Source organism: Hypanus sabinus, chromosome 13 (genome assembly GCF_030144855.1).
Source record: "Hypanus sabinus isolate sHypSab1 chromosome 13, sHypSab1.hap1, whole genome shotgun sequence".
NCBI lineage: Eukaryota > Metazoa > Chordata > Chondrichthyes > Myliobatiformes > Dasyatidae > Hypanus > Hypanus sabinus.
Window position 1 is genome coordinate 15,458,092 of NC_082718.1, and position 12,241 is coordinate 15,470,332.

Consider the following 12,241-nt stretch of genomic DNA (forward strand, 5'->3'; position numbering starts at 1 on the left):
GATAAAACCATAAGACATGGGAGCAGAATTAGGCCATTCAGCCCATTGAGTCCACTCCACCATTCCATCATGGCTAATCCTAGATCCCATCAACTCCCTACAAGAAAAATGTCAATAGGATTGAAAGAGTACAGAGAAAATTTACAAGGATGTTGCTGGGACTGGAGGATCTGAGCTATAAGGAAAGATTGAATAGATTAGCACTCACTTCACTTCTGAAGTAGAAGACTGATGGGAGATTTGATAGAGTTGTACAAAATTTATAAAGGGTATAGATGGGAAAATGCAAGCAGGCTTTTTCCTCTGAGGGTGGGTGAGACCTACAACTAGAGGTCATAGATTAAGGGTGAAAGGTGAAGTGTTTAAGGAGAACATGAGAAACTTCTTCACTCAGAGGTGGTGAAGGTGTGGGTTGAGTTGCCCGCGCAAGTGGTGTATGTGATTTTGATTTCAGCGTTTAAGAGAAGTTTGGATAGGTACAGGGATGGGATTGGAATGGAGGACTATGATCGGCTGCAGGTCGATAGGACTAGGTGGTTTAAATGGGTCAGCATGGACTAGGTGGGCCAAAGGATCTGTGTCTGTGTTGTAGTTTTCTATGACCATGACTTGAAGCAGTACTAAAAAGGGTTATCAAGATGTTCTATGTGATGAAGTAATTTGATATTAAAGTTGAAGGCTGCTCTCCTTGTGCAAAAAGTCTATTATGCAGCCATCTTTACTTTGGCAATGAATTGTTTCCTCGGGCAAGTGAGTTAATAACCGGAGATCTAAACACTGGCAGGAAAATGAGAGGAGTGAAATCAGGAATTCTCTACTTGAAGCAGTGGCAACAGTTGATGATGTAAATACACGTTAAGGGGATTGGGCTTGTGCTTTTGAAACTTCCCTGCAATTCTCCTGAATACTGGAAGTGTAAGTACAGGACATACTTTCAAAGAGCAAGCTTTCTGCATTTTGATTTCCTGTCTTTTCTCCGATTTCAGATCGTATGAGGGAATACTGTACAAGAGGGGTGCTTTACTGAAAGCTTGGAAACCACGCTGGTTCGTGCTTGATAAGACTAAACATCAGGTAACAATGAAGCCATCTCTTCTGTCTCGTTTCATAGTGGGATACTATAGTACCTCAGGCATAAGGTTTACAGACCAGGCAGAAAGTACAAACACTTAATAATGTAGTTATCAAAATTTCTTATAGCTTCAAATGACATCAGCCTTTGAGGTGAGTTTACAGTGGAGTTGCAGTTTAATATAAGTGACCCATTTTGGTAAGAAGCAACTCAATCTAAATTAAGGTGGGGTTTTAAGTCCCAAAGGCCTGAGAATGAATGCTCACAAATCTTTGGAGCTTACAAGAAAATAGGTAAGGTTGTTGGCATTGTTTGGAATGCACCATCTGAAAGGATGTGAAATCAGAATGCAATGCAGCTATCAGTGGTGAAACAAGATGGAAGGTTATAACTCAGGCCAGGCAAGGGATCAGATCAAACCAAACTCAGGACATGGCACTTATTCTGGAAATCTATATTTTATCTAGCATTTAAGCCAAGCAATTGTATTCTACAAGATCAGGTATAGCACACAGAGCCTGTTATCACATTTGTGCGGGTTGTATCATGAAACCAAGAGTAGGACTTAATACTATGCTTGTTGCCTGGGATTCTAAGCTTATTTTTTTGTTATCTTTCACAGCTGAGATATTACGACAGTAAATCAGACACAGATGTGAAGGGGATTGTGGATCTTGCAGAGGTCGAATCTGTGACTTTGGGAACTGCAGGAATGGGAGCTCCCAAAAGTATTGAGGAGAAAGCTTTTTTCGATGTGAGTCTATCAACATTGCTGATTTTATTACATCACAGCGATGGGTTACATATTAACTAAAATTATCCTTTTTATTTTATCTGTAGCTGAAGACAACTAAAAGAGTTTACAATTTCTGTGCCCAAGACTGCCAGAGTGCCCAGCAGTGGATTGATAAAATACAGAGCTGCTTGTCAGATGCATGAGTACCTTGCATTGCAGGCATTGCCCATGGACAGCTGGGTGTAAAGCTTGTATCACTTGGATCTCTCTTGATACTGGACAGCAGCTGTTGTATTGAACCAGTGTATTGTGGGAATTGGTAACTTCTGAGCCACCCAATCATGGAGTCCAAAAGAATTAATGGAGGACAGTGATTGGATGTCTTGCTGCCCACATCTTGTATTGGCATACTTGTGCATTTGTTGATGGAAGTCCATTTGAGAGTCGGGAGCTGCTCAGAGAGATGGTGGGAAAGGCGTATTTCACCACTAAAGATGATACAGATTAGAATAAGAATAAACCAAACACAAAATCCTTTAATTCTTTCTTCCTCAAACTTTTCTCGCGTGATATGATTTCTTCTGATTCTGGTTCTGTTAGTGTTGACATGTTAGGTCACTAGTTTCATAACTTAAATGCCACAGCTAAAAGCCTCTTTCACCAAATTTGTTCATTTCCAGACCTTCAGCCATACTCCCAATCTTGGATGAATTACCTGTTTTCAAAGAGGATGTAGATTGCTGATCAGTCATTTCACTGTTGTTATTATTATTGACTTTGTTACATACTTGTAATTAGTTTATCTATGTGTGATGCTGCAATTCTGTCAGGTTAGCAAGAGAACTGAACGTCAAACAGTTCCTGCATCAGAAACAGGTCAATTCCAAAAGAGGGGAATGTTTAAATCCTCTCGCCTTGAAGTGAATTATTTTTAGAAAGGATGCACCTTTTAAAAAAAATGCAATAAGCTGTTTACAAACAGATTTGGGAATAGTTTTTACTGGGTCTAATTTTCATGGGTTAGTGGTATGAGTGAAATCTCACTCCTGCACAGCTGAGGAATGCTGCAGAAATCTGCGAATAATTTGCCAAAGGGTAAACTGCAGCTGTTTGCAGCCTGTGTGGATGGGACTTCAAGATACAGTGTATAATGAGCAGCTCTCTGAAGGAGTGTTAATTTTTCAGTAAAGTGGCTAGATATCTTCAAACTGCAAGGACAACAGTAGGACAATGAGAAATAATGTTTGTGTGATTGGTTCTACATTAACTTATGCAAAGGGTAGGGCTTGGCAGGTGATTATATGCTCAGAATGTTTACAGATACAGCTGTGAAAGGTTGTGTGCAGTGAAGCTGGTTTGACCAACTCCTTTCCCCAGATTCAGTTCTATCTCCCTTCTCCCCGATATGCCTGGTGTTCCCTTCCATTGTATCATACTGAGCAGTACTGATTCCATTGAGTATCAACAGGCAAAGGGCAAGTGAAAGTGAGAAGATGAGGCGGCTTCCAATTCTTCAGAGTGGCTGCACAGAAACATCACAGCTGTGAGATTTTTTTAGCAGTGTTGTAGCTTTTATTCTATTGTTAGTGATGTACAGCTGTACATAGTTTAATTCGTGTCCTATTTATGCGACAGCTTCCTATAATTATCAGTGTACAGGTTGGACGATAGTTTGTGTATCCACACGTGCATCTTTTCCCGTGTTGTTTCCTCGAAGAAAGCAAAGACATTGAGTCAGCTGTACATTGATAAATGGCTCAATATTGTGTGTTTTGCCAACCCACTGCAATAAGGACTTCATAAGCATGCCTGTTCTGCATCAGGAAGCAACCGTACTATTGGGTTCAGTGTACACAGTGCCGCATCTTAGTGATCTTCACCATTCTAGACTGCAGCAGATAGAGTCTTTGCCATCCAACTGATAGTTCTCAGCAAATCTATCCAAAATAGAAAAATCCATACTTTTGGATGAATTGAGAAAAACTGATGGGCCCTTGATCCATACGATTTGGAGTATTGACTTCTCAGTCTGTCTTCAAATATATTTAAACTGTTTCAGTTAAAATGTTTTTCCTACTATTTAACGTTAATATTGTGATTGCCAAGTTTTGAATACTGATACTAAAATCTATCTCTCAACTCATTCTTTCTCACTCTGTCCAAATTGTGTACTCTAACTGTTGTGAGCAGTTTCTGTACATTTTGCAGCTTAGGCTTGCTTGATCTCACTGTATTTCGCAATGTCTTAAATTCAGTAATTGTTGCTTGTAGTTCTTTGCTGTCAGATCTCAATAGATCTTATCATTGGTACTTGATTCCAGTTAACTGCTAACATTGTTAAAAGTTGTACAGTGTCATGATAAGACTTCAGAACATTTACTAGCCTCCCTGGAATCCTGGGAAGTGCAAACTCTGTTTGTAGTGGCATTGTTGAAGAAAAACGCTGTCCTTAAAACAGTTTTGATTTTTTTTCAGCCACTTAGTGCAGAAGATTTGGCTTGGAAACTTCTATTTCTAAGTTTAACACCTAATCTTCCCAGTGTCACAAAGTGTTGAGTTGCATACTGAAGTTTGAAAGAATGATGTATTAACATCCAAATTAAAGTTTATTTCATATTATAAGTTAGAGAAGGATCTTGGAATGAGTGGAAGTGACCTTTTGTTCATAGTTCATGTGCCTCATTATCATCCTCCTCACGAGGCTGTCTCATTGAGGCTTTATCTTGTTGCAATACTGTTTGATTGTTCTTTGTACTATGCTATGAATAAAAGCAGAATGTGCTGGAAATGTCCACAGGCCTGTCCAGTGAATGGTCCATACATTTGTTTTATTTTTCTAGTAGTTGTAGAACTAGTGCATTTCAGTTTATTTTCATTTTGACTAGAATTCAGCAGGAATTGAATGTCTTCCTCCAATGTGAGTTATAGAAACTGACAAAAATCAGGGTGGTGTTATTGCTCCCATCAGTTATCCAGTTTGCTGCCAATTGGTACAGGGGCTTACTGCTGATTGGGTGGGGGGGGGGGGGGGGGAGGGCAGCGCTATGAATTACTAACAAAAGCGTGACAGCACAAGTTTCTGTCTGTGGTTTATAGTTTGCCCCAATTAGAAATTTGTTTTTAAAACATTTGAATGTCTATTTTGCTCTCCATTTCTTTCAACTTAGTGACACCAGTTTAGCATGTTCTAAATTCACCAGACATGGTTCAGGTGCAGAATAAAGCTTGCTTCAATGTTGTTAAATTTTCAGCAATTTGCAATACAGGCTAGGCACAATACAACTTCCTCAGACAGTGTCCCATCAGACACTGCAAATAGGCCCAGCACTAAATTAGTACTTTTCAGCAAAGCTCCCATTACATATTCGAGCTGAACAAGGTCAGATGTAGACAGCATAGATGGGAATCTCCCCTTTTCTCATGTTTTTACAACGTGCATTAATTTCCATCTGCTGTATTTTATTCCAACTATCAGCTGGGTTATTGGGTTCTGGGTTTTGTTTTTGTTGTGGGCTGTGCCTAGCTGATCTTAGGGCAAGGAAACAATTAAAACCCATACATGAGACTGAGAAGAATCTGGGCAATATTTAATTCCTAGGTGTCTGAGAAGTAAGCCTACCCTGTTTCCACAGCTTTTGCTGCATTGTACATCACCCTATGTCAGTGATTTGTGAACCTTGTTAAATCTGGAGGATGGAAAAGAACTCATTCCCCTTTTAACCCTCTCTAAAGGAGCATCAGTGCTCCTTAGGCTCCCATAGTAGAAAGTTCACTACTTTAGAGGTTCTGCAGTTTCAGTTCATGTAATTCAGAGAAGCCTGTGGTAGCCTCACAATCACGTGATCCATCAGATTCTATAGTCTTTTGTTTTTGCTAGAGCAATAAGCAATACAGACAGCAAGTGGTCTTTGGCAGAAATAAGTAAATTGTCTAGTTGGTGTCCCTCTTACAAGATTGCAGTGCTGAGTATGATTTCAGGGTAGATGAAGTAGCATCTTATCTGGCACTTCATGTGAACATTTTGGCAGATTGAGCCATCAATTTTTGGATTTCTAAAATCCTCTGTTCAGGCTATGTTTAGTTTAAGAAGTTATGTTTTTCTCTCCCTCCCCAAATTTAAAATAATTTTACTCTTGACCTAAACTTGTAACTTTGAAAATACTTTTATTTGAAATATGAAGATAATTTGTACATATTCTCAATTTACATTTCCTGTATAAAGATGGGCAAGTCCATATTGTAAAATACATTAACCATGTAGAGTTTGGGATTTCTATTAGAGTCTGTACATTGTGGTCTCCATACTGAGTCCTGTATTGTGCTTAGAAAAGGGAAAAACAAATTTAATAAAATATATATTAAAGTATTATAGGTTTGGATCTTTTCTCAAACAAAAGCATGTGTGAGTGTGTATGGACGGAAGGTTGCTGTAGTTCAGTTGGTTAAAAAAAATACATTATGCTGCCCATCAATAGCAACTAGAGTATTATCTCGTGACCTAAATCTATCAATAACAATAATTTGAGTCATCTACAAACTTAATTATATCATATTTGTATAATCAAACAACCCTTCAACATATTCAGCCAAGCAAATTTTGGACCATTCCTCATGAGACTTCATCAAAGGCTTTATTGACCAAGTCCCATCATGTACACTTGCATTTAAATCATAAAACGTCTATTGTTCCCTTACTTCTCAAACGTGATAGAAACACCCCAGGGCACTCAATACTACTTGGGATTTGTTCTTCAATCAATATGAGTTTTATTAACCTGCCCAATTCTTACAAAGTTTTGATCCACCTAGGTTGAAAATATGGAGATTTCGCACTGTCGGAATTGAGTTACTGTAATTCCTTTTATCTCGTACATCTTGCCAAACAAACCCATGTTTTAATATTTTAAACATTCCATTTCATCACAAGGTTTGCTCTTCAATGTCACTGCACCTATTGAAAGTATCCACGTTAACACAATGCTGTTAATATTTATATTCCATCTTAGTTTACATTGTTGCACCAAGACAACAGTTGACCCATCCTGGTTTAACAGTGTTGGTGTTGAATTGCATACCATCTCTTCAATACAAGCTACACCCAGTCTGTGTGCTATGTAACGAGACTTGACCATTGTCACAAAGTTACTGAAATAGAGGCTCTTGTGATGGTCCAGTATGTATCTGCATTGGGTCACTCATGCCTAAGTTGTCTAAAGTAGTGGATTGGCAATTATTCATAACTATTATTTAAGGAGTTCTAGTAAATTCAATTAAATTCAAAAGCAACAAAGTTTTTCTTAACAAGGTAAATAATTTTAGAGTAAAAGATGCTCACTTATGAAATAAAACACACCCAAATTTGTTGACAACAGGAATAGGAGGCATTGTAAATGGAAGCATTAAGTACAAATTTAATAGCAAACTAACAAATGCCACTCAATGAAAACAAATAGTTTATCCCAAAAATTATGACTTAAATATCCCATTCTAAAGACTAGGTAGTGGAGGACTAAGAGATTTTATAGATCAACATGCATGTTATAAATGTACAAAAAATAAGAGCTAATAAAATGCTGCCCTTTATTTCTAAATGACTACAAAGCAAGGCATTACAGTTACAGAATACCAACAAAACTGGTTTGATCATTTGTGGGAATATCAGGAGGAATTCTGGACAATTTGTAATTTTACCAGAATGACTCCAGGACTTAATTTTCAAAATGTGCTGAATTACAAAGAAAAATTGTACAATGACCATAATTTAGAATTAAGAAAGTGACAATGTGATATTTAAAGTTGACAGTAAAGACCATTTCCATTGCTCTAAGGATCATATACTTAAAAAATTAAAGCCAGGGCTTACAGGAGTGATTGAAATGCAATAAAAGGAAACTGCACATCTTGTAAATCTAAGATTATTGATAATTCCAAAAATACTCAGGAAATCAGTGTGTATCCAAATGGAAATAGAGAATCTCTCAGATCAACAACTGCTCTTTAGAACCCTCAGATGTTGTTAGGTTAACAGTCTTGCATCCAAAGAGAAGAATGAAGTTTTGATCATTTCTGCACATGTTAAAGGATAATGGAGACATGATCTCACAAATGGCACGGCAGTCTCAGGACACTATAATTGATTCACGCTGGCTCCTGCTCACTAACAAACAGGATCCTCAATCCATAGTTCAGGGGGAGGAGAAAAAAGCTTTGTTCTGAACAATCTGGTTTACATTGCATTTTCTAAGCCAAATATTTAAGCTTCAGAAATGGTATGTTATTTACCGCCCTCCCCCCCCACCCACCACCAAAAGGAATGCCCAAATACAAAACCCAGTATTCACCATGAGTGCATTTTGTACCACACCTCATTTCCCAGAACTGGTAGGATATTCCTACCACTCCCAAACATCGAGGGAAGTATTTTCCAGAGCATCAAATTCCAACCGTTGCCCATCATGTCAGATGGACACATTATAGCATCCACTGGTCCCATTTTTAAACATAAAAGTTGAAGTTGAAAGCACAACTCATGCACAAAATATTAGGGAATGTTTCTGAAAAGGCCTTTATTAAGATTCAGTTTCAGGAAAGGTACTCTGCCTCAGCAATTTCAGAATGGTTTGTCTCAGCTCACTGATTTACTGTTTAGATTAATGCCAGTTATCAGGATCACAGTTTCCACAGGGAACGCAAAAAAACCTTTGCAGATGTGTTTACAGCAGCTAAAGCTCTAAGTGTTTACATAACCAAAAAGAACATTACATTAACACAAGGGAAATTTTAGAAGGGCTCCCCATAATTTTTTACATAAGCACAAATACATACCATGGCAGAATGAGGTAAATGCCCATGCATACAATTTAAGATTTGGCTGTATTTTTAAACCACATATATACACACAAAGAGGCACAATTATTAACCAAGTTTGCCCTATACTACAGTGGAAAGTATGATTTACTCACAAGCCATTAAAACAGCAAACCAGTGCCCTTTGTAACCTGATGGTTTATTCTTAAGTTGATGAAAAATGCACAGCCATCAATTAAAATATACAAATTGTTGTAGTTTTAAGTGATGTACCTCCATTCATAAAGTATTTCCTAGCAAGATTTTGGTTGGCCCTCAACTCTCACTGGTCACCTGACGTTACACCGAAGAAAATGCCAACAATTAGAGGAATATACTGGGAGGGGAGACATGACCATCCATGAAAATAAAGGGCAACTTGACACAAAGATAAAAGGCTCTTTCACAGGGCAAGGATCAGAGAATGAAAAGAAAGTTGGTTTATCCAGTCAACACCTGATTGCTGCAGTTAAGCTAAGATTGCTCACGAATCTGTTTCTTATAACTGGTACTCTTCACAAAATGAAGATTTAAAAACTCAGTCTACAAGCTACAGTTTAGCTGGTGACTGAACAAGGCTTCATGTGTCCACTCTTTTTCTAAATCTGAAACAATACAGCCATGCTCATTTACGGCACCTGCAGCCAGAAAGCAAACAAATGCAAAACCTCTTCTTTTGCTGGAATCCGCTTATTAAAAACATTGATTGTGGAACTCTGAAGAGAGGGGCATTATTATGCATCAAGCAACCATTTAAAATACTCTATGGTCCAAAATCAGAAGATTTAACAAGCTCTGTGGGATACTGTTGATGTGGCTCATCCAGTTACTTGGGTATGTATTTAGAACTGCAGTGGGGAAACTATTGCAGTTGAAAGCAGGTTGCAAAGTTCTCTTAATCACAAAAAAAGTTCTAATTTGCAACTAAGAGGCAACTTATGCTGTTATTCCTCAAACTGGTCCTGCAAGGAATATCCATGCATCGTTGAATGAAAGGATAATCCTTGTCCAACCTTGGATAAATTTTTAAAAAACATGCATTATAAAGAGCTGGCAAACAGAAGGAGATGAAATGAAAATAAGGATACAGAATGGAAGAAAGGGAAAATAAGCTGTTTAAAGTCTTTGAGTTCAAGTCCTAGCAGTTGTCACACCAATGCAGGCGAGAACATGAATGTTATTCTTCTACAGTCTAGAGAGCTCATTGGACAACCAGTCCAGTCCTTCATATAGGCCAGTACCTTGGGTAGCACATGTAGCCTGTATGTTCCACTGTAAAGACAAAGAGAGAGAAATTAAAACCACATTACAAGAATTATTTCCAGAGAAAAAAGTCATAATATACACACACACAATTCATCCATCGTGTCACATAACCCTTATTGTAATGCACAGCAATATGGAAACCAGAAATTCTATGAAGGGGGTGAATAATGATGAAACAGACTAACAGGAATAACTTAACAAAAAGTTGTTGATCTAAGTTTTCAGAAAATTCCTAAGTCTGAATCTTCGATACAAGATCAGACCAAAATCTGTGCATTATCTTAAATGCGGGGCTATGTGAAAGACAAGAGGTCAATTTACCCATTAACACTGAAACAAAATAGAGAAAATCTATTAATTTTAAGCTGCCTGATTTAGAATAATTTAAAACATGCATCATAAATGATTGAAAGTATCTAGAGTCGTACAACACAGAAACGGGCCCCATGGCCTAACTCAGAATTATAATCAGGTTCACTATCACTGATATGTCATGAAATTTATTGTTTTGTTGCAGCAAGAGTGTAAGATCTAAAACATTCCAGTCACAATCAAAAAAATATATAGTACTGAACTGGAATGGTGAGGTAGTGACCTGAAATCTGATGAGGAAGTAAAGAAGTTCTTAAAACGTTGAGTGTGGTTCTTCATGGTCCTGTAGCTGTTCCCCATTGGCAGTAATGAGAAGATGCATGTTCTGAATGGTGAGTGTAATGATGGATGCCAGCTTTTTAATAGCACTGCCTTCTGAGGTTGTCCTTGATGGAAATGACCGAGTCTACAATCCTCTGCAGCCTCTTTCAACCCTGTGCATTGGAACTTCTATACCAGACGGTGATGCAACCAGTCAGAATGATCTCCATTGTATATCTGTAAAACTTTGCTAGAGCTTTTGGTGGAATACCAAATCTCCTCCCAGTCCTAATGAAGTTTAGCAACCAGCCTGCCTTCTTTGTGATTGCATTGATGTTCTGTAAAGATCTTCTGTGACATTGACACTCAGGAACTTGAAGCTGCTCGCCTTAATGTGGACTGGTGCATGTTCTCCTGATTTCTGCTTTTTAGAGTTCACAATCAATTCATTAGTCTTGCTGAAGCCAACTGTTAGGGTGCTGCTGCAACACCACTCAACCAGCCAATCAATCTCACTCTTTGCCACCTGATAACTGTGGTTTCATCAGCAAGTTTATAGATGGCGATTGAATTATGCCTAGCCACACATTCAGGAATGTAGAACAGTAGGTTAAGCACACATTCTTGAGAAGACCCCATGTTGATTATCAAGGAAGAGACCATAAGACAAAGGAACAGAAGTTGGCCATTCGGCCCATCGAGTCTACTCCGCCATTTCATCATGAGCTGATCCAATCTCCCCTTTAGTCCCATTCCCCCACCTTATCACCATAACCTTTGATGCCCTGACTACTCAGATACGTATCAATCTCTGCCTTAAATACACCCAACGACTTGGCCTCCACTACCGCCCGTGGCAACAAATTCCATAGATTCACCACCCTCTGGCTAAAAAATTTTTTTCACATCTCTGTTCTGAATGGGAGTCCTGCAATCCTCAAGTCATGTCCTCTCGTACTAGACTCACCCACCATGGGAAACAACTTCGCCACATCCACTCTGTCCTTGCCTTTCAACATCCAACATGTTTCTATGAGATTCCCCCTCATTCTTTTAAACTCCAAGGAGTACAGTCCAAGAGCGGTCAAACATTCCTCATATGTTAACCCGCTCATTCCTGGAATCATTCTAGTGAATCTTCTCTGAACCCTCTCCAATGTCAGCACATCCTTTCTTAAATAAGGAGCCCAAAACTGCACACAGTATTCCAAGTGAGGTCTTACCAGTACCTTATAGAGCCTCAACATCACATCCCTGCTCCTATACTCTATTCCTCTAGAAATGAATGCCAACATTGCATTCACCTTCTTCACCACCGGCTCAACCTGGAGGTTAACCTTAAGGGTATCCTGCACAAGGATTCCCTAGTCCCATTGCATCTCAGAACTTTGAATCCTCTCCCAATTTAAATAACAGTCTGCCTGTTTATTTCTTCTACCAAAGTGCATGACCGTACACTTTCCGACATTGTAACTCATTTGCCACTTCTTTGCCCATTCCCCCAATCTATCCAAGTCTCTCTGCAGACTCTCTAATTCCACCTATCTTTGTATCATCAGCAAACTCAACCACAAAGCCATCTATTCCATAATCCAAATCATTGATATACAACATAAAAAGTGGCCCCAACATGCACCCCTGTGGAACACCACAAAGCGGCAGCCAACCAGAATGGGATCCCTTTATTC

At 38.7% G+C, this 12,241-nt stretch overlaps 2 protein-coding genes across 6 annotated transcripts in view; one reads left to right on the plus strand and one right to left on the minus strand.

The window, feature by feature from the left end:
* Positions 1-4,600, plus strand: part of sbf1 (SET binding factor 1) — a 189,171-nt gene extending 184,571 nt beyond the window's left edge. For all 5 annotated transcript variants that reach the window (XM_059987144.1, XM_059987145.1, XM_059987147.1 and 2 more), the window contains 3 exons: positions 987-1,074; positions 1,695-1,826; positions 1,913-4,600. In XM_059987144.1, coding sequence (XP_059843127.1) covers positions 987-1,074; positions 1,695-1,826; positions 1,913-2,011 — 319 coding nt within the window. In that variant the 3' untranslated portion in view covers positions 2,012-4,600. The remainder of the gene's footprint in view (positions 1-986; positions 1,075-1,694; positions 1,827-1,912) is intronic.
* A 2,599-nt stretch (positions 4,601-7,199) lies between these two features.
* The window catches only part of LOC132403649 (ADP-ribosylation factor 4), a 34,683-nt gene continuing 29,641 nt past the window's right edge, over positions 7,200-12,241 (minus strand). The window contains exon 6 of the mRNA XM_059987151.1: positions 7,200-9,926. Coding sequence (XP_059843134.1) covers positions 9,840-9,926 — 87 coding nt within the window. The 3' untranslated portion in view covers positions 7,200-9,839. The remainder of the gene's footprint in view (positions 9,927-12,241) is intronic.